This window comes from Balaenoptera ricei, chromosome 5 (genome assembly GCF_028023285.1).
Source record: "Balaenoptera ricei isolate mBalRic1 chromosome 5, mBalRic1.hap2, whole genome shotgun sequence".
In the NCBI taxonomy this organism is placed as follows: domain Eukaryota; kingdom Metazoa; phylum Chordata; class Mammalia; order Artiodactyla; family Balaenopteridae; genus Balaenoptera; species Balaenoptera ricei.
Genome location: NC_082643.1, coordinates 2,133,388 through 2,155,723, shown reverse-complemented (window position 1 = coordinate 2,155,723; position 22,336 = coordinate 2,133,388). Strand labels below are relative to the sequence as shown.

The 22,336-nt window shown below is 41.6% G+C and overlaps 1 protein-coding gene across 3 annotated transcripts in view; it reads left to right on the top strand.

The window, feature by feature from the left end:
* The window catches only part of GASK1B (golgi associated kinase 1B), a 58,049-nt gene that overhangs the window by 2,990 nt on the left and 32,723 nt on the right, over positions 1 to 22,336 (top strand). For all 3 annotated transcript variants that reach the window (XM_059922336.1, XM_059922337.1, XM_059922339.1), the window contains one exon: positions 19,550 to 19,764. In XM_059922336.1, coding sequence (XP_059778319.1) covers positions 19,550 to 19,764 — 215 coding nt within the window. The remainder of the gene's footprint in view (positions 1 to 19,549; positions 19,765 to 22,336) is intronic.

Below are 22,336 nucleotides of genomic sequence, written 5' to 3'. Positions count from 1 at the left end.
TTTTAAGAGGCCCAGAGCCAGACCATGTTAGATTCGACCCCTTCATCTTTCGCGATGGACGTGACCGCTTTAGCTTACAAAGAAAATGAGGCCAAAAGAGGTGATTTGTTCAGTGTACATACCAACCAGCCACGTGGTTTCTCCGAGTCCATGACTATGGTTTATTGAGCCTGAGTGCCGCTAGATGCCGTCAGGTGACAAACACTGTGGCAGGTTCTGGGGTGTGCAGTCTGCCGATTCAGCTGCAGGCGTCAGGGCTGGTGTGTGACAATGCTCACGCCACAGAAAGGGTTTTCTCTGAATCCTAAGGCTCTTCCAGCGTTCCAGCACAAAGTAGGGTGGGTCCTTGGCTGCGTTTGAAAGCAGAGTGATCCCAGAAGTTACCACTCTGAATCCAGGCTGGTCCAAGAGGCTAAAAAGGACCCCAAAGAGATTATAAGCTCAAAGGCTATTTCCTTACTGCCTGTCACCACAAAACGTAGCATTTCAGCCCAGTTCCCATGGAGTCTGGACTGGAATGGATTAAAGCCTTGGGAGTGGCCAAAAGCCAAACTGCATTTTCAATGGCTTCAGGGGTATAATTTAGTCTTAGAATGGGTACTTCTTGAAGTACCACTGGTTTACTTAGAAAGACCTGGCATTCCCTACTCATCCTGGTTCGTGGCTAAGTGCTGCAGATTCACAGGTGTGTTTCGATGCCCCGGATTCACAAAGTCGTCCACCAGGATGGCGCTGACATGAGAAAGCCTCTAGGACGTTCTGTCAAATGTGGTACAACCTCATTCCTAGAGGGTCCTCACTACTTGCTAAGCGCTATGCTGACTGAGACGTAGCGTCTCTGTACATCTTGACTCCTGCGTTTCTCACAGCAGTACTAGGAGGTAGGTGCGATTCTTATCTCCACGTGGGAGATGAGAAAGCTGAGGCTTATTTAGGCAAAGTAACTGGCCTCATGTTAATGGTTAAGCTGGGTTTTGCGCCCAGGCCCAGCAGACTTCAAAACGTCAGCTCTTAGCCATTGGGCTTAGGTGACACTACCACTTCTGTCCAGACAGGTGCACCCTGGAGAGAGGGAGGATGCGGGTGGGCACGGAGAAGCAGGCACACACTGAGCCTGTCCTGCACCAAGCAGGGCAGAGGGTCCCCCTGGAAGGCTCGTTCATTCATGTCATAAAGGCCCTGAGAGGAGGTGATGCGGGCTTGAATGTATCCTGAGGCATGGTACTCTGATCTGTCCTTCCAGCTTCCCTGGGAGCTCCTGGACGGAAGTTGAGAGAGGAAAGTAGCAGTTAGGAGCCTGGGCTCTGGAGCTGGACCCCTGGGTTTGAATTTACCAACCGTGGGACCCACAAACGTCACAGTATCTCTCTGACCCTCCATGTTCTCAGCTCTAAGTGACAACAGTACCCACCACATGAGGTTGTTGCTAGTTAATACAGGGAAAACACGTAGACCTGGTGCTGGACACACAGTAAACCTTCAATAAGTACTGCTATTTGTGTTACTACACGAAGCACATGAGGTTCCAAGTTCACTGAGTTACTCATATAGCCTCCAAGCCTCACCTATCATTTCTTTTATTTAATTGAAGTCTAGTTGATTTACAATGCTGTGTTCTTTCAGGTGTACAGCAAAGTGATTCAGTTATACATATATATATTCTTTTACAGGTTCTTTTCCATTATGGTTTATTACAAGGTATTGAATATAGTTCCCTGTGCTACACAGGAGGTCCTTGTTGTTTATCTATTTTATATATAGTAGTGTGTATCTGTTAATCACAAATTCCTAATTCCTCCCCTTCCCCTTTGGTAACCAAGTTTGTTCTCTATGTCTGTGAGTCTGTTTCTGTTTTGTAAATAAGTTCGTTTTTACTGTTTTTTTAGATTCCACATATAAGTGACATCATATGATATTTGTCTTTCTCTGTCTGACTTACTTCACTTAGTGTAATAATCTCTAGGTCCATCCATATTGCTGCAAATGGCATTATTTCATTCTTTTTTTTGGCTGAGTAATATTCCACTGTGTATATACCACATCTTCTTTATCCATTCATCTGTCAGTGGACATTTAGGTTGCTTCCATGTCTTGGCTATTGTAAATAGTGCTGCAGTTAACACTGGGGTGCGTGTATCTTTTCGAATTAGAGTTTTCTCTGGATACGTATCATTTCTTCATGTGACAGGGCTAGGACTAAAACGTAGGTCTCCTGCTGGCTTAGTTAAACTTTTTGGTGTCAGGATGCCTCTTAGGTATTTAATTCTGTTCTCTGAATATCCAGCATCTTTGGGAATGAAGAAGGCAGTTGCATTAAATTTGAAGGAGGCATCTATAATTCCAATGTAGACTGGTGTTCCTCTCTCTTTGCAGAAGTAAGTGATGATGGAAAGAAACCAACAAGGTTGTATTGACATGACTCTCAATGTGAGGAGTTAAATACCTAAGACTGTATCTCAAGGAATACCAGAACTTTCTTTATTCTTTCTTTGATACTTTCTACTAGAATGTAGTTATTGAGAGTCATAAAATCAGACCAGTTTCCTCAAGAGGCTAGGACATGATTTATAGTTATGAGTACTCTACACAATATAATTCTACTCATGGAGACATTGTACTGATGTAAAGTACATAAATAGATCAGTTCTGGTCACGGTAGGGGATTAACAGTCTTAGGTTCTTGGTATCTCTCTTCACTCACCTACCTCTAGTCTTTTCCTGACTTGTGTCTTTCTTCCCTTGATTTCCACAGATGTGTGGATCTTCCCTCTAGAGTCCTCCTAGTCTTCTCTTGTCCAAGCTTAGCTTTATTTGCACCTCCCTAGCTACCTAAGGGGGTGATGGATCTTATCTTGTTACCCAGCATCTGTTTCTGGCTCATTCTATATCATTGCTTTATAATTATAGTTGCTTATTTAATCATCTCTTCTTTCCCACTAGGCTCTAGATCTGTGAAGGCAGAGACATTTCCTGTCGTGCTCATCATTGAATGTCCCGATCCCAGGGGAGAGTCTGGCACATAGTAGTTGCTCAATAAATATTTTTGAATGAATGCAAGAATGCATTTCTGGTCTGTTTCACTGACTCCAAACAGTAAATCTGTACTTGCTTCTGGCTTCAAAAACTCAGGACAAGTGCTACCATTTTAGTCCTAAATCCAGGCTGGGATTTCTCCTCGAGATTCTTATAAATAGCTCATTGAAAAGGTAAAGAAAAATATCCTTGGCAGCCTCTGTATTATGCAAATAATAAGGTTTAGGGAGCTTATTCTTGTGAGGACCATCAATATAATATGGTCTGTGGCTTCACACTGTAATGTAATTTGATAATGAGTTTTCTGTAGGAGGATAAATAGAACTCAGCTTAGGTATGCATTTCTCTGATGATCTGGCTTGGTCTGGGAGGAGATCTTTTCATATCTGGGAGAGTGGACAGTCAGCCAGTCCTGTAAATAATCTGCCTTAAGTGTTGTTTCTGTTCTCTGACTTTTGATGAATGTTTGTGAAAATATATTCATGCTTAGTACCAAGAACGTCTCTAGTCTCTTGTGAGTCGAATATAGATATTTGGCTTATCGCAGTTAATCTCTCAAAGAAACCTATGCAGGAGACACTTTCTTACCTCAATTTTGAGAAGAAAGAAAGATAAGAAGAAGGCAGCTCAAGGTCATACAATGAGTTAATTGTCCAGAAAGAATTCAAGCCCTTGTCTTGTAACTTCCAAGACTTTCCTCTTTATCAATCTGCTTTCCTCACCAAATCCTTTTGGGGGGCCTTAAGGTGTGTCTTCTTTCTCCATCACCACGACCTATTTGTATACCTGGTTATCTAACACAATGAGGCCTTGATGACTTGTGTACTGATGCACAGATACGGGCTCTGGGAACCTCTTATTTCTCAAGGAGACAACAACCGTGACCATAGCAAGAGTAATATTGAATGTTACCATCTACTGGCACTGTTTTAAGTACCATGCACCTATTATCTCAATAAATCCTCCTAAACTTTTTATAAGGTGGGTACTCTACGAGAGGCCTTTTGTGGATGTGGAAGTAGAGGCCCAGTGTAATTAAATACTGTTGCCGAAAGTCATGTACATTACCTGGATGTAAAAAGGAGACATACGATGCAAAGGGAGATGTAAAAGAGCATCAGAGGCTGTGACTGAATGATGTGCCTGCCCCAGCCTCTCAGATGAAACTTTCTGTTCATCCAGCCCAAAGACAAAAGGTCCCAATGATAAAGCTCATCTTCAGGTATTTATTTGTTTGTTTGTTTGTAAAACTGACACAGGTGATCCTATCAGCCCAGAGCCACTAGCTCAGGTTCGTCTGGGACAGGTTCTTGGTTGTATAACTTGATGAATTCTAGATGACTCTCCTTGAATCCAACAATATATATGTGAAATTAGCAGGTTTACTGGCCCTGAACTGTACACTGGACCATTTTCTGACAGGTGTCACTCCAAAGATATCCCAGAAAATGAGAAGGTTGTACTTGGGGAAGGACAAGGTTGTAATTAGGTAGGGAGGGCCAGGAGGGTACCACCCTACAAAATCCAGCCATGACCACTAGACCAGAGTCTCATCCTATGCGTATCTGTGTGGGAAATGCAAAAGTGAATTGAAATATAGCATCAAAGGCCTCGTAAAGAAATCCATGTTTGCGATAATGATGTATTTTTCAGTTGTAAACTTATAAAGAATCTAGTGTTACGCCTCACAGAGTGTCTATACTGCATTTGGTGTCATTTGACTATTGCATTACTTAACAATTCCACATAGCAGATAGTATTGATACTTTATATATGGGAATCCTGAGGCTCAGTGAGGTGTGAAATTTGCTCAAGGACGCATAGCTAGTGAGCAGTGGAAGTGGCATTTGTACCCAGTTCTGTCTGATACTAAAGTATCCTCATGTTGCTTCTCTTGACCTACATTACCTCTCCAATATAACTTGATATAATCATGGGATAGTGACAAAAATGTTCAAATTTTAACATGGTGATTTCTGATTTACCATTATGCCAATCTTTCTATTTAACTTCTTTTTTCAACTCAACCACTTAACATTGATAATATTTTCACTCAAAGGAAGTATGGCCATACTACCCTGAGCACGGCTACAAGGGCTGTTGTTGTTGTTTAAATACAAGCCAACGCTTCCCAGATTTTCTTGTTTGACCGTAAACAATCGTGTATATGCCAATATGACTGAATGTATTAGTATGTTTTCTGCCAAACTGTCCTTGCAAAAATCATCAATCATGATAGAGGTCACCAGATACTATGTGATACTGATATATTTAAATACTTTTTTAAACAAGGTATTTAAAAATACGTATCTAAGACAAGACAAAGCAGACTATGTCCATGTAGAGAGCAGAAGAGCCCCAGCCCCCTGTGATCTTCCGCGGAGCACTTGGGTCAAGCTACCCAGCAGTCTGTGCGGAGATGCAAGTGAATCCCAAGGGCTACCATTTTGGCAGCACTTAAGCATCGTACTGTTTTTCCCGCCCAGCATGGGAGATGCATTATGTGTGCTTTATTTTTAGGATGCCGCTTTACGGCCGTAGAGCTGTCAGACTGGATTAGGTCGCCTCGTTCCAGGAACGCTGTGTGTCGGGGCTGCTTGGGTGACAGACTGCAGGCACCTCACCCACTTCCGTTTAAATTCAGTGTAGATGCCACTGTGCTCACTGTTCTCCGACTTGTACTGCCTCGTCTCGTCACAGAGCGGGAGGAACACGGTGGGTACTTTCCTCTCTCCTCTCGAGTCCGTGCGAGCGGTGCTGTGAGCTCCACGCTGGTGGTGCGGCTGCCAGAGCAGGGGAGTGGCAGCTGCACGATTCATGTCGCCCCAGGCTCTCAGGTGAGGACAGAGGCATTTTGCAGGGAGTTATGACAATAACCCAGATGCCCTCACAACTTGGAAACACACTGACTTCAAAATCCTGGAAGTCTGGGACATGGGTGCAAACTTTCTCAAAATACTGACTCAGGAGTATAGGAATCATGTCTTGTTTCTGAAAATCTGGATGGAAAGCACATTGTGTTCTTTTTTAAAATTTTTATTTATTTATTTTATTTATTTTTGGCTGTGTTGGGTCTTCGTTTCTGTGCGAGGGCTTTCTCTAGTGGTGGCGAGCGGGGGCCACTCTTCATCGCGGTGCGCGGGCCTCTCACTATCGCGGCCTCTCTTCTTGCGGAGCACAGGCTCCAGACGCGCAGCCTCAGTAGTTGTGGCTCACGGGCTTAGTTGCTCCGCGGCACGTGGGATCTTCCCAGACCAGGGCCCGAACCCGTGTCCCCTGCATTGGCAGGCAGACTCTCAACCACTGCGCCACCAGGGAAGCCCACATTGTGTTCTTTATCAGAAAAGCTCTAAGGGTACCATCTTTAGCAATCAAGTTGAGCTGATCAACTAAATACATCCATAAGTGAACAAAAGTTTACTGAGCGTGGGCTTCAAGCAGTGCTGGGCTCCACCGTCGTCTTGTTTGCTCACTACATACCTTCTTCGGCAAAGTGGGGCAACTGGGGGACCTTCTCTGCTGTGTCTCTGGAAGTGTCCCCCGATCTCACAGGAGGCTGGGGTAGAAGGGGCAGTGGCCAATAGTTGCCACGGTGCTCACAGCCTGAAAGATGCGTGCTCCTTAGCTCCATGCAATCTGTTCCCTTCTACAGCATCACGTTTATCTTTTCTTCTTTTAAGAAATAGTTGTTGAGCACCTGCTATGTGTCAGCCGCTCTTCTAGTCATTAGGGGCCGCATCAGTGGACAAAAGAGTCAAGAATCCCTGTCCCCCTTGGAGCTGACACCATTGGACCACGTGACAGCTCAGCGGCCTGGAGGGACTCTTCTTATGGCCACTGATTTCAAGGTTCACTCAGCACCAGCCTGAGCCCAAGGTCATGACCTTTCCATTGGGACTGAATCTGTTGCCATCTCTGGGTGGGTTTAAGGACAGCACAGGTGCTGACCTCAGTTAATGGGCAAATATTGACGTTTCAGTCGAATTTGGTTGTAACTGACAGCATTTACCTTCTATTTGTGACTCTAAACATGGGGACGGAGCTGTATAGTTTCCAATTCAAATAGCTTTGCGGTTCAGATTGTGACTGGCATATCTGCTTACTAGGGCTGCTGTCACAAAATACCACAGGTGGGCGGCTTAAACAGAAGACATTTATTTCTCACAGTTCTGGAGGCTGGAAGTCCAAGGTCAAGGTGTCGGCTGGTCTGGTTTCTTCCCAGGCCTCTCTCCTTGGCTTGACGATGGCCGCCTTCTCACTGTGTCCTCACAGGCTCCTTCCTCTGTGGTCCGTCCCCCTCCTGTCTCTCAGTGTGTCCAAACTTCTTCTCATTAGGATACCAGTCAGATTAGATTCGGGCCATTGTAACAGCCTCATTTTAACTTAATTGCCTCTTCAAAGGCTCTTTCTCCAAATGCAGTCACGTTCTGAGGTGCTGGGCGTGGGGCTTCAATGTATACATTTGGGGGAATACAGTTTAGCTTCACAATGACTGTCAGTCTAGACTCCCTGAATTGGAATCCTGGTTCTACTGTGTGACCTGGGTGAATTCCCCTAATCTCTTTCTACCTTATTTCTTCGAGTGTAATGGTATTGATAGCAGTACTGACCTCATCGAGTTGTGGGAATGAAGTGAGCCGATACGGATAAAATACCTCTAACAGTGCCCCCTGCATAGGAACACGCAGTGATTGCTGTGTGTTATTTTCATTCAGTTTCTAAGCTGAGTCAGCGCTTGGTGATCTATCACCTTAGATTCCCTTAGTTTGTTTCTCTAGATTGATGTTCACGTGAACTAAATACACAGGCACCTCAAACTGTCATGTAAAGAAGGCGCCTGGAGTGGGTGGTGGAGGGTCCCAGTCTCTCCCGTTCGTGGAGGACGAATCGTTTTACATTCAGCATCTCCCCAAACCGCGCAACAGCCCCGCAAGTCAGATGTTCTCGGACAGGTTTCCTGTGGGGAAAGTGAGGCTCAGAGACTAGCGTATGTGCAGGTCGTATGCAGTGGGGCTGGGACGCATACGTGGGTGGGAGGGCCCGCCAGCCTCCCCTCATCACTGTCTGCACCATCATCGTTATCCTCTCACATCACCTGGACCCTCGGTGCATGTGGCGGCGTAACCATGCGTCCCCATGCAAACCCACCGCCTCCGCGCCCTTTCGGTCTGATTCCCGAGGGCAGCCCCGACGCCTTAACTGTCCCCCTTCTCTTGATGATGATTTGGCATCAAGAGGAGCGAGGCAGTGGTGTCTCCACCACCCCTGTGTTCATCATTCCCGAGTCTCAGAGGATTATGGAGACATGGTGGTGGATGGCAGAAGGAGGGCCTGGAAACCCCCCACCCCCACCTCTACCTCTCCAGTGTCTCAATCCTTCTTAACCCACTTAGAGTGAGGACAGTGACATCACTGCTTACTAGGAGGTCACACCAACCAAACGTCTGTTCAGAGCCCATTGACCATTGCTTAGAACGTAAGGGCTGGAGGTGAAAACTGGGGGATTCTGAAAAATTCACTCATTCATTCCTCAACATCTTTGAATGCTTGCTTTTATCGGGACTTATGGCAGGAGCTGCAGAACCAAAGATGATTGGGAACCAGTCCCTGCTCTCACAGGGCTCCCAGCTTGAGGGCAAGAGACAGCTAACCAAACCCGTCCTACAAGAAGGGTAGGATCTGAAAGAGAAATTAAGGACACACTCCCATTTACCATTGCAACAAAAAGAATAAAACACCTAGAATAAACCTACCTAAGGAGACAAAAGACTTGCATGCAGAAAACTATAAGACACTGATGAAAGAAATTAAAGATGATCCAAACAGATGGAGAGATATACCATGTTCTTGGATTGGAAGAATCAACCTTGTGAAAATGACTATACTACCCAAAGCAATTTACAGATTCAATGCAATCCCTATCAAATTACCAATAGCATTTTTCACAGAACTAGAACAAAAAATTTCACAATTTGTATGGAAACACAAAAGACCCCAAATAGCCAAAGCAATCTTGAGAAAGAAAAACGGAGCTGGAGGAATCAGGCTCCCTGACTTCAGACAATACTACAAAGCTACAGTAATCAAGATAGTATGGTACTGGCACAAAAACAAAAATATAGATCAATGGAAGAGGATAGAAAGCCCAGAGATAAAACCACACACATATGGTCACTTTATCTTTGATAAAGGAGGCAAGAATATACAGTGGAGAAAAGACAGCCTCTTCAATAAGTGGTGCTGGGAAAACTGGACAGCTACGTGTAAAAGAATGAAATTAGAACACTCCCTAACACCATACACAAAAATAAACTCAGAATGGATTAAAGACCTACATGTAAGCCCTGATACTATAAAACTCTTAGAGGAAGACATAAGCAGAACGCTATATGACATAAATCACAGCAAGATCTTTTTTGACTCACCTTCTAGAGTAATGGAAATAAAAACAAAAATTAAAAAATGGGACCTAATGAAACTTAAAAACTTTTGCACAGCAAAGGAAACCATAACAAGATGAAAAGACAACCCTCAGAATGGGAGAAAATGTTTACAAATGAAGCAACTGACAAAGGATTAACCTCCAAAATATACAAGCAGCTCATGCAGCTCAATATCAAAACAACAAACAAACCAATCCAAAAATGGGCAGAAGACCTAAATAGACATTTCTCCAAAGAAGATATCCAGATTGCCAACAAACACATGAAAGGATGCTCAACATCACTAATCATTAGAGAAATGCAAATCAAAACTACAATGAGGTATCACCTCACACTGGTCAGAATGGCCATCATCAAAAAGTCTACAAACAATAAATGCTGGAGAGGGTGTGGAGAAAAGGGACCCCTCTTGCACTGTTGGTGGGAATGTAAATTGATACAGCCACTATGGAGAACAGTATGGAGGTTCCTTAAAAAATTAAAATTGAACTACCATATGACCCAGCAATCCACTACTGGGCATATACCCAGAGACAACCATAATTCAAAAAGATACATGTACCACAGTGTTCATTGCAGCTCTATTCACAATAGCCAGGACATGGAAGCAACCTAAGTGTCCATCAACAGATGAATGGATAAAGAAGAAGTGGTACATATATACAATGGAATATTACTCAGCCATAAAAAGGAACGAAATTGAGTTATTTGTAGTGAGGTGGATGGACCTAGAGTCTGTCCTACAGAGTGAAGTAAGTCAGAAAGAGAAAAACAAATACCGTATGCTAACACACATATATGGAATCTAAAAAAAAAAAAAAAAGGTTCTGAAGAACCTAGGGGAAGGACAGGAATAAAGACGCAGATGTAGAGAAGGGACATGAAGACACAAGGGGTGAAGTGTAAGCTGGGATGAAGTGAGAGAGTGGCATGGGCATATATACACTACCAAATGTAAAATAGATAGCTAGTGGGAAGCAGCTGCGTAGCACAGGGTGATCAGCTCGGTGCTTTGTGACCACCTAGAGGGGTGGGATATGGAGGGTGGGGGGGAGACGCAAGAGGGAGGGGATATGGGGATATATGTATATGTATAGCTGATTCACTTTGTTATAAAGCAGAAACTAACACAACATTGTAAAGCAATTATACTCCAATAAAGATGTTTAAAAAAAAAAAAGATGGGTAGGATAAAGACCTCCACGAGATATGTTTAGGGAAGCCTGCAGGCACAGAGAGGGATGTGTGTGTATAGGGGGTGGGTAGGGGGACTGCAGAAAGTTCTAGAAGCGGTAATGTCAGACTGGTTCTTCAAAGTCACTGTGCGTGGGTACAGAAGGGTGGAGAGAACCGATGTGTGAGAAGCTTGTGAAGGCAGCGTGTGCCTGGAAACTGCAAACCTTTCTGGAATAAGGAGAATAAGGGCTGGCGGTGGTGAGTGGAGAGTGGAGAGTGGGTGGGTTTATGTTATGGAAGGACATGGACTTCATCCCGCAGATAATGGGAAATCATTGAGGGGTCTGAAGAAGAGGGGTGATGTGCTGAGCTTTGGACTGTAGGAAGCTCACTCCAGTCAGCAATTCATGGCTTCTTCATCTGCCTTAACCAACATTAAATGGCCCAGGACCGGGTCCCTCTGATGCGACCAAGACTTTACTGGCAAAATGCAATCGTTTGTGGAGCTTGGCAGTGACTCCATCATCATGACCCTCTGAAGTCAAGGTCGGTTCCTGTTTTTCTAAATGGAATATTGAGACAGGAAGAGTCTGGGAGTTCCCATTTTTATAGCGGAAGTCCAGGGCAGACCTAGAAAGCAGAAGTTCCCGTCCATTAGTCAAAGGTTCAGAACAAAGAAGGACACGTTGTTTTTATTTATTTATTTATTTATTTAACATCTTTATTGGAGCATAATTGCTTTACAATGGTGTGTTAGTTTCTGCTTTATAACAAAGCGAATCAGCTAGACATATACATATATCCCCATTTCTCCTCCCTCTTGTGTCTCCCACCCACCCTCCCTATCCCACCCCTCTAGGTGGTCACAAAGCACCGAGCTGATCTCCCTGTGCTATGTAGCTGCTTCCCACTAGCTGTCTATTTTACATTTGGTAGTGTATATATGTCCATGCCACTCTCTCACTTTGTCCCAGCTTACCTTTCCACCCCCCGTGTCCTCAAGTCCATTCTCTACGTCTGCGTCTTTATTCCTGTCCTGCCCCTAGGTTCTTCAGAACCATTTTTTTTTAGATTCCATATATATGTGTTAGCATACGGTATTTGTTTTTCTCTTTCTGACTTTCTTCACATTGTATGACAGTCTCTAGGTCCATTTACCTCATTACAAATAACTCAATTTCGTTTCTTTTTATGGCTGAGTAATATTCCATTGTATATATGTACCACATCTTCTTTATCCATTCCTCTGTTGATGGACACTTAGGTTGCCTCCATGTCCTGGCTATTGTAAATAGTGCTGCAGTGAACATTGTGGTACATGACTCTTTTTGAATTATGGTTTTCTCAGGGCATAAGCCCAGTAGAGGGATTGCTGGGTAGTACGTTTTTAAAGTAGAACCGATGGTTTGGATTGTTTCAGTTGTCTGTGGCAGAGGAAGTCACAGTGCTTCACGCTTAGCTAACGCTTGAGGAAACATGGAGATTATTTTAACTCAGTCCAACCTCGAGAAAACCAGTTAGTGAAACAGTTAGGAAGGTAACTAAATACATTTATATTGTTGTTGGAAGAACGGTATTCTAAATCACCCAGAAATTGGATTCCTAAGACAAGCCCTTGTAGTGAGGATTTGGTTGGCTGTGTGGAATCTGCACGTATAAAGTCTATGGAATTCTGCTTCTCTACCCCCTTCCCCTTTTAAAACCTCATATAGGTTGATTCTTTCTAATATCTGACAGTGCTGTATTTTCAGTGTCTCTGGATCTCACACTTTTCCCGCCTTGGGGAACCCGTTGCCTCAGTCAGGGTGGCTGGAGGAGTGGGCTTGAGTCCCGTGGAGACCAGAGATGCCGTCAAGAGTAGAATCAACACCTGTGACTTCTTTTTCCACCCTACGCACTCAGCTTCTCTCCAGACACGGCTCTTCTCCTTGTTAATGGCCAGAGCTCCTCATTTCGCTACGCTGGGGCCTGGCAGTTCTTTGTTGCTTGGCTTGGCACTGAGAGCTCAGCCTTTATTTTAGTCCTTCCTTCCCTCGGTCCCTTTAAAACACTCTTCAACTGGCAGACACGCAACCTGATCGTCATTACACGCGCGCTTGTCTGTTTCCACTAGACTCCCAGCTGTGGCCCAGGCCTTGCCTGGGACTGGGTTCTTGCAGGGTCTCTGTTTCTGGTATGCCTCACTCTGAATTCTTTGTATCCCACACACAGGAACCAGATGCGTCCAGATACTGGGAGACAGTGGTAAATACGTGCTTTGGGAATAAGTGAATTAACAATGTTTAAAAGCCTGAGCATCTTATCCTGCACATTTCCTCCCAGGCAAGACTGTCACAGAATCCTATTTCACCCTCCCTCACATTGACTGGCTTGTCCACATTCGCCATCCCTAAGCCAAGAGATCTTACCTGCTTTTTTCACTTGTAATCGCCAGAACCCTACTGTGAGAGGCACAGTAGAAAAATAGAGCAGATAGTACTTAAGGGATCATTAACAGCAAGACACCTGCTACCTTCTCCGTGGAGGTACGCCCACATCAACACTTGCTTTTAGATGAGAGACCTGCAACATTCAAGTTTTCCTTCAATGCATCGGACAGGTGCAATGGAACATGACAGAATTTGTTTTCCATAACAAAGATGAGCCTCAAGTTTTGGCTGGTCTTTGTTTTCTTTAGAGGGTTTTGGAGTTATTTTTAATGAAGGGCTCTGAGCTGAACTGTCACTTTCCTTTTTGTCTTGTTCACAAGAAGCTTGGAACTTGGCCCATGTGATAAAATAGGCTTTTGATTTCAGAGCTCAGGATATTTTTACTTGTTTCTGCCCGGTGATGGGTGCAGACATTCACTGATAACTCCCGCTGTAGTTCAACAAAACTGGTCACTGGTTCAAGGTGAAGGGCACCTGATACACCAGGGCAGAGGAGGTTGTGTATAGCATTCATTCTTAGTGGATTTTCAAGTTCATCTTCTCACAAGAATGTCTTCTTTGTGCTTTTGAATAAAGAACGACTTGGGAGAACATCAAAATTCAGGGGACATATTCAGATTTTGGAAAAAATAAGTTTTACTGGCAAGTCTCAGTTTTTTAAAAGACAGCTATATAACCGTTAATTCACATGAACACCCACATTTCTTTTAAAACCCCACTTCCTCCCCATTCTGACAGTTAGAATTTTCTCTCTTCACCGTTAAGATTTCTCTAGAGAGCCCAGTACTACATCATTCTGACAAACCCAAATGCGAGGAGGTAAATGCTCCTCATCTCTGAAACACTTCAGGTAAGTTGCTTGAACCTGTTTCCTGCTTTCAAAGGGTATTTTTCTGTCATCCCTTCAGATCTATCAAGGTTCATTCAATTCTGTTATCAGCCATATTTTATACAAAGTGGAATGCGCCTCACAGCTCTGAGGTCTGGAACCAGCCTGGGCAACGTGCACAAATACTCTGCAAGACCCGCTGGCTGGAAGGAAGGGCATCCAGCCTGGCTCAGCCTGAGAATTGCCGCTTACCCTGCTTTCCGGAAGCCCCTTTCCCTGCGGTGACTGATGCCAGGCGTGGCAGGACAGAATGTGTTTCTGTGGCAGTCAGAATATTTTGCTGAGGGGAGGTGCATGTGGAGGAAAACAGAGGATGTTAACTGAAAACCAATTATTCCCATCCGTTGAAAGCTCCCTGTGGCAGTTTGAGAACCATTTAATAGAAAATGTATCATTCAAAAAAATTTTAAGATTTAAAGGAGAGAAATGGTAAATGAGACACAATAAACCCATACACTAGATTAGGGATTGATTCACTACAGTCTGTGGGTGAGAGATAGCCCACAGCCTGTTTTGTGTGGTCCCTGAGCTACCAATGGTTTCCACAATTTTAAACGGTTGAAAAAAATATCCAAATAACCATGATACTACTATGACACTTGAAAATTACAAAAAATGTGAATTTCAGGGTATGTAATACAGTTTTATTGGAACACAGTCACCACCATTTGTTTATATATTGTTTTGACTGCTTTCGTATCACAATGCGGTTGAGTACTTGCTAGTTGACATTGTATGGCCCTCAAAGCCTGAAATACTCACGGTCTGCTCTTGACCAAGTTTGCCTACCACTGGGCTACATTATTGTATCACAGTTAAAGTGACACTATTTAAGAATATTTAATTGTAAGAGAAATGTTTGCAATGTAACATTTAGTGAAACAATTATGATAAACTATATACATAAGGTGATTCCAAATAGTTTATTTCCCTTGTGTAATTTTTGCCTCTTTTCCCTGCTGGAAATGTAAACTCTATGAAAGCAAAAAATCCCACAAAACAACAAACAACTGAAAACTTGGCATGTATGTCTGTATGCTTTAGGCCTAGAACAGTGCTTGAGACATAGTAGATGTTCAATAAACAAATAAGGGCTAGAAGGCTGATAAATTATGTGATTGTATAATGCATGCATATAAAAATAGTCATAGCAAAACCTTTCCAGGATATGCATATATGTTAGGCACCAGGCTGAGAACTTTAAATGCATGATCCTGTTTAACAAAGTTTGTTTTGGAAGGTACGGTATTGCCCACACTTTACAGAGGATGAAAGTGAGGTGTGAAAAGGTTATATAACTTGTCCAATGTTACAAAGCTAAGAAGTAATAGGATCAGAATTCAAAAGGTCTGTTGGGTTCTAGAGTTTGAACGCTAACCATAAGCTCTACTCCTTAAATTTCTAAAAACAATTTACTTTTTCAGGTGTGAAAGAAAGGGATGGGAAAATACCAGATGTAAATATACAAATAACAGAACCAGTTACTAGGGTAGGAGATTGTAGATGATTGCTGTTTTCTAGGCTAGACATTTTTTTTATGTTTGTTTATTTGTTTTTTGTATTGAAGTAGAGTGGATTACAATATTTTATTAGTTTCAGGTACAACACAGTGATTCAATATTTCTGTAGTTTTATATTCCATTTAAAGTTATTAAAAATCACATATATTTTCTTGTACTATATATCTTTGTTGTTTATTTGTTTTATACATAGTAGTTTGTGACTCTTAATCCTATAGCCTATATCTCACCCCTCCCCACTTCCCTCTACCCACTGGTAACCACTAGTCTTTTTTACCTATATCTGTGAATCTTTTTCTGTTATGTTATATACATTGGTTTGTTTTATTTTTTTAGATTCCGCATATACATGATGTAACATAGAATATTTGTCTTTCTCTGTCTGCCTTATTTCACGAAGCATCATACTCTCTAGGTCCATCCATGTTGTTGCAAATGGCAAAATTTCATTCTTTTTTATGGCTGAGTAATATTCCATTGTGTACATATACCACATCTTCTTTATCCATTCATCTGTTGATGAACACATAGGTTGCTTCCGTATCTTGGCTATTGTAAATAGTGCTGCAATGAACATTGGGGTGCATGTATCTTTCAGAATTAGTGTTTTTGTTTTCTTTGGAATATACCCAGCAGTGGAGTTGCTGGATCATATAGTAGCTCTGTTTTTAGCTTTTTAAGGAAACTCCGTACTGTTCTTTATAGTGGCTGCACCGATTACAGTCCCACCAACAGTGGAGGAGGGTTCCCTTTTCTCTACATCCTCACCAACATTTGTTATTTGTAGTCTTTTTGATGTTGGCCATTCTGACAGGTGTGAGTTGATATCTCACTGTGGTTTGATTTGCATTTCTCTGAAAATTAGCAAGGTTGAGCATCATTTCATGACCTGTTGGCTGTGTGTAAGTCTTCTTTGGAAAAATGTCTATTCAGGTCTTCTGCCCATTTTTTAAGGGATCTGTTTTTTTTTTGATATTGAGTTGTGTGAGCTACTTATATATGTTGGATATTTACCCCTTGTCAAACATATAATTGGCAAATATTTTCTCCCATGTAGTAGGTTGTCTTTCCATTTAGTTTATGGTTTCCTTTACTGTGTAAAAGCTTTTAAGTTTAATTAGGTCCCATTTGTTTATTTTTGCTTTTATTTCTTTTTCCTTAGAAGACAGATTTTAAAAATATTGCTACAATTTATGTCAAAGAGTGTTCTGCCTGTGTTCTCTTCTAGGAGTTTTATGGTTTCAGGTCTTACATTTAGGTCTTTAATGCATTTTGAGTTTATTTTTGTACATGATGTAAGGAAATGTCTAATCTCATTCTTTTACATGTAGCTGTCTACTTTTCCCAGCACCAGTTATTGAAGAGACTGTCTTTTCCCCACTGTATTTTCTTGCCTCCTTTGCTGTAGATTAATTGACCAAAGGTGTGTGGGTTTATTTCTGGGCTCTCTATTCTGTTCCATTGATATATGTCTGTTTTTGTGCCAGTACCATGCTGTTTTGATCACTGTAGCTTTGCAGTATTGTCTGAAGTCAGGGGGCGTGATTCCTTCAGCTCCCTTCTTTTTTTCTCAGGATTGCTTTGGCAATTTGGGGTCTTTTGTGGTTTCATATAAATTTTAGGATTATTTGTTCTAGTTCTGTGAAAAGTGTCATGGGTATTTTGATAGAGATTGCATTAAATCTGTAGATGACTTTGGGTAGTATGGCCATTTTAACAATATTAATTCTTCCAATCCAAGAGCATGGGATATCTTTCCATTTCTTTGTATAATTTCCAAATTCCTTTGTCAATGTTTTATAGTTTTCAGCAAATAGGTCTTTTACCTCCTCTGTTAAGTTTATTCCTAGATATTTTATTCTTTTTTATATGATTGTAAATGTGATTGTTTCCTTAATTTCTCTTTCTGAGAGTTCATTTTCAGTGTATAGAAAAGCAACAGATATCTGTATATTAATCTTGTATCCTGCAAATTTACTGAATTCATTTATTAGTTCCAATAGTTTTTTTGGTGGAGACTTTAGTGTTTCCTATATATAGTATCATGTCATCTTTTAGCTATACATTTTAATGTTTTTCCACATTTCCTAAAATGAGTAGATTTACTCTTAATTACTTTTAAAATATGAAACAAATGTTTCTAAAGGGAAGGAAAAACAGCACAGAAGTTGACTGTTTCAATTGTTTATGTGCATAATTTCCTCATTTCTCTGAGGGCCTTGTCTACTGAGGAAACTGGCACTTTGTCTGTCTTGTGTATTGATTTGTGTTGCTGAATTTCAGTGTTTTTCAGCTCCCTTTGAATACTTCCCAGCCTTGAGAATGCAGAGTGCTAGCTGTGTATCAGTTTGTTCCAAAGACACTGAGTGATAGAGCCTCTTGGTGTTGATATTTAGGAGTCTGAAGTGCCCATATCTTTGAAAGCTGTGTTGTGTCTCTTACATGTATTTGGTTACACTGGTTTATGTGTGTCTCCCACTACATGATGGTCTGCTTTTACCTAGAATTTATTATTATTATTTTTTAAATTGGCATAGTATTTGGAGCATATACATTTAACATTATATTTATCTAATACCTAAGAAGATAATTGGGTCCCAGCAGCCCCAAATCATTTAGTACAGTAAAAGGAAATAAAAAGGAGAGAGATAACAATTAAGTTCTTTATATATGGTTCATGTTTCTCTATTTTTCTTTTAATTGTGCATCAGTGACTGTGGCCTATTTTCCACAATCTAAAGGACTTGCTACAGGCCCTGGCCTAAATTGCAAGGCTAAAAGGAGAAAGATTTTTCTTTTGAACAAAACTGGAATGTAGGTGATTAGAATGATTAAGTGAATGTTATTAATATTATTAAGGTCATTGTAACACCACATTCAGGAGTGGTTAGAAGAGTGACTGTCCTTGCATTAAAGACCAGAGATAAGAGCTCTACAGGAAGGCAAATAAGCAAGGTGGGAAAATAAAAGTCTTTAACAAAAAACAAACAGTTATAGATTGAGAACCTCTCAGGTCATTTGAAAGAGCTTTAAAAATCCCTGTGATGTGTCTTGACATTCCAACCATAGTTTCAGAGGATTCGAATGCCCAGGCCTGTTAAGAATGAGTTAAATGGGATTTTTCAGACCTTTGTGACTTAGTCGTTGTTTTTTTTTTTTTTCTTCCAAGAGATCATTCTGATAATAAGTTACAAGCAAAGCTGCTCTTCATCATCTTTCAGTGACTTTATTTGACAGACATGGGAGCTTGAGAGGGATGCTTTGGCTTTAAGCTTACAGTGTCATTTAATGTACAGTTCACCAGTGAAATTTCTAAACTGTCAAGAATGAGACAAAAACATACGAGTGACAGATTTTTTTGAAAAATATTCTATGCACAGGAAGTTGAAGAAATGACATTTGCTTAAATACACTTTGTGAGGTTTTATGTGAATAAATGACCCATTACCAGGAGTGCTGTTGTTTCTATCAGAAAAAAACAAAACAAAACAAAAAAACCCTCTTGCTTCCTTTTTCTTTCTCTGGAGATTATAGTGACTGGTGTGAAACATACAATTTCACTTTTAAATTTGCAACTTCTAAAAATTCTTTTTCTTCCTGACATCATAATATGGCCTCAGAAAATCAGACAGTTGTTATTACAAATAGAGAGCCACTCCACTCAGACACTGAATAGATAATTATAAATGTCTGGATTCTTTCCTTTTTCATGGTGGCTGCTTTTAGATGTGGAATTAAACCACATTAACCGGAGGACGTTGTTATGGGTGGTTAGTGGCCTGTTCCTGCCACATCTATAAAGTATCTTGTTTAAAAAAACTTTTCTTTCCTTGTCTAACAATAACTTTCCATCTTATAAGACTCCTATCAGAAAGCATCACTGAGGTATAAAAATAGTAAATATTCAGAAGGGAAAGTGATCATAAATGCCATCTAATCAAACTCTCACGTGTGACAGATGAGAGTGTGAAGCTGTGAAAGACTGAATGACATCCAAGAGTACACACTGAGTCAGTAACATTCTAAAAGTGTGTTTTTTTGTGTTTTTGGATTCTATAGATGGCCGCCCATGTCCTTTCATTCTCTGGGACTCATCTTTATCTCCAACGAGTAATGAGACCCACTCTTCTGTAAAGCTCACCTGGGGAACTTATCAGCAGTTGCTGAAACAGAAGTGCTGGCAGAATGGCCGCGTACCCAAACCTGAATGGGGCTGTACTGAAATACATCACCACGAGTGGTCCAAGATGGCTCTCTTTGATTTTTTGTTACAGGTAAGTTCAATCAAGTAAGTGGTTATCTGAGACTGACACAGAGTTATAAACGTCTACCACTAAGGAGTTTTCTGTACCTTGGGTTTTTATGAAGCCAGAGTGTAAGTTCTATAAAGCTGTATTTGGCAAGCCCGGTGTTCTATAAGGTTGTATTTGGCAAGCCTGGTACCACATCACGAGATGTTGTATCCTTTTGGGAAATATTCAGAAATGTCCCTTGGCCCTCATATTAATTTCTGAATAAGTAATTCTTCAGTATTTTACTCATGGAATAGTCATACCCATCATAGATACAATTTACTGAGATAACCCGTCAGCAGCTCTTCAAGGTAGAGAGTCCTACCCCACTTGGGAGGTAAGTAAACCAAAGTTTTTTGAGGTTAAGTAACTCACCCAAGTTCTCACGACTACTAAAATCTGGGGCTTGGAATCCTGGGATCTGTTGACAGTAAAAGTGTCTTTTTTCTATGATTCCACACTGTTTCAATGGTCACTTGGCCACATACCTTACAGCCACAATTTCCCCTGTTTTTTTTCCCAGTAATTCTTTGCAAATATGTCATTAAGATTAGACATTGGAGAATAATAAATATTGGCCATCTACATAACTGAGTGACTTGATGTTTTATAGGTTTTTGAATAACTCTTACCTCCTTGTGATGAAGACCTCATGACTCTCCCTACCCCCTCATTCCAATTACTGCCTTCCCCTTCTTCCACCTTAGAAAAACTGGTTTTCTGTTTTTGAATTGTTAATTAGTATATTTGTGGCAATTTAGGACTGCCTTCCTACAAAAACGTAGGAAGAAAACCAGTTTAGTGCAGGGTCACAGGGTAGGGCTTAGGAACTTCGAGAAGGAGAGACATCTCTGGTGTCTGTGCCTCAGAGCCACCGGTGAGAACTGAGCCGAGAGCAGGCCACTTGGTTTGGCAAAGAGTCGCCAAATACTGATGGAAAGTGCAGCTGTGAGACTCAGGCTGGGCTCCGTATATGTATAGCCTCATTAGTCCATTGAATTAGCACACTATCTCTCTGAGGTAAGTGCCCTCTCTCCGTTGTACAGGTAGGGAAACTAAGGCATAAAGAAGTTCCTGTCAAGAACTGTGAAGAATCTGAGGTCTTACCCTGCTTGCGAGTTAACAAGTTAGCCAGCCATAGATGCTAGCAGAAGACAAGAGCCTCCCGGGTCAGCGACAAATGACTTCATCACTCACGTTCCTCTGCCCTCAAGTCCCACTGGGGCGATGTGGAGTCGCCCCACTGAACGCTACACCCAGTGGGGTCTTGTACCTTCTGAGGAAACCTCCAGTCTTATAAGAGGCTGCTGACACAACTGCCCAACATTTGCCCCAGAAGGAGACGTTATCTTTATTATCTTGGTCAGGAAACAAATCTGTCTTCCACCCCAGAGGGAGACACTCTTTGTATCTTCCAAGACTGTTTGCTATCCTGACATCCTTGAAGAGATAGTGCAGAAGAAAACTTGATATAAGATGTGCAGAAATGCCACGGAGAACTGTTTCTCAAGAGTTACCTCTCTTGTTTGGTGTTACTTAGCTAGTAAGTTCCCAAATAGAAATTTTAGCAAGTTTGGCTAACTGTATTTTTCATATTTTTAACTATTATTACATAACAACTACCAGGTTATTCTTAGTTTAATGGAAGATGTTGGTGTGATAACATGTAGTAGCGATACAGTGGAGAATGGAAGAAGATTGCTAGGGCGAAGTAGGTAAGGGTATTCACTATGGGGAGTGGCCAGCATAGATGTTGAAGGTCCTGAAGATGATGACTACGGTAGGGGGTGGGGGATGGAGAGGAGATTCATGAACCTGGTGGTGAAGTCTACGAGAAGGGAAAGACCTTGAGGTTTGCAGCTGATGAACAGAAGAGCTAACCTATAATGATTAGATGGCAACCCCTGTTAGAAGTTGTCTCTGGTGACATTTGTTTTAATTTTGGAACCTTCAACTAAATCTCAACCTACCATCTGTCTTTATCATTCTCCTTTCTGTTAAGGGAAGCTCCGACTATCATTCAACCAATGAAGATATATTTGTGCGACATCTGCTGTGCATTAAACCATAGAAAACCACCGCAGGGGCAGCGAAGTAGTATGAGATGGTTATTCCCACTGCTGCACACCAAGTTTGGTTTTAAAAACATTACTTAGTTAGGAAACTATACTGTATAAAACAAAAAGATAGATCCACGTAAGGATGGCTGGCTGAAAATAATGTAAGTTCTTACTGGTATGCAGTCAAAAGAAGAAGAACCTTTTGCCATAAAATAGTGAAGGAGAAAGTTCGAGTGGGATCGTAGGCTGGGAATGATAAAGAGGTTGGGGAAACCATGAGAAAGAACATGGGATTGACAATGTTCCTATGATACTTAGTGCATCCTAAATACAGGCATACCTCAGAGAGGCTTTGGGTTTGGTGTCAGACCACTACAACAAAGCCAATATCACAATAAAGTGAATCACACAAATTTTTAGGTCTCCCAGTGCATATAAAAGTTATGTTTACAGTATATTATGGTATATTATAATCTCTTAAGGGTGCAATAGAG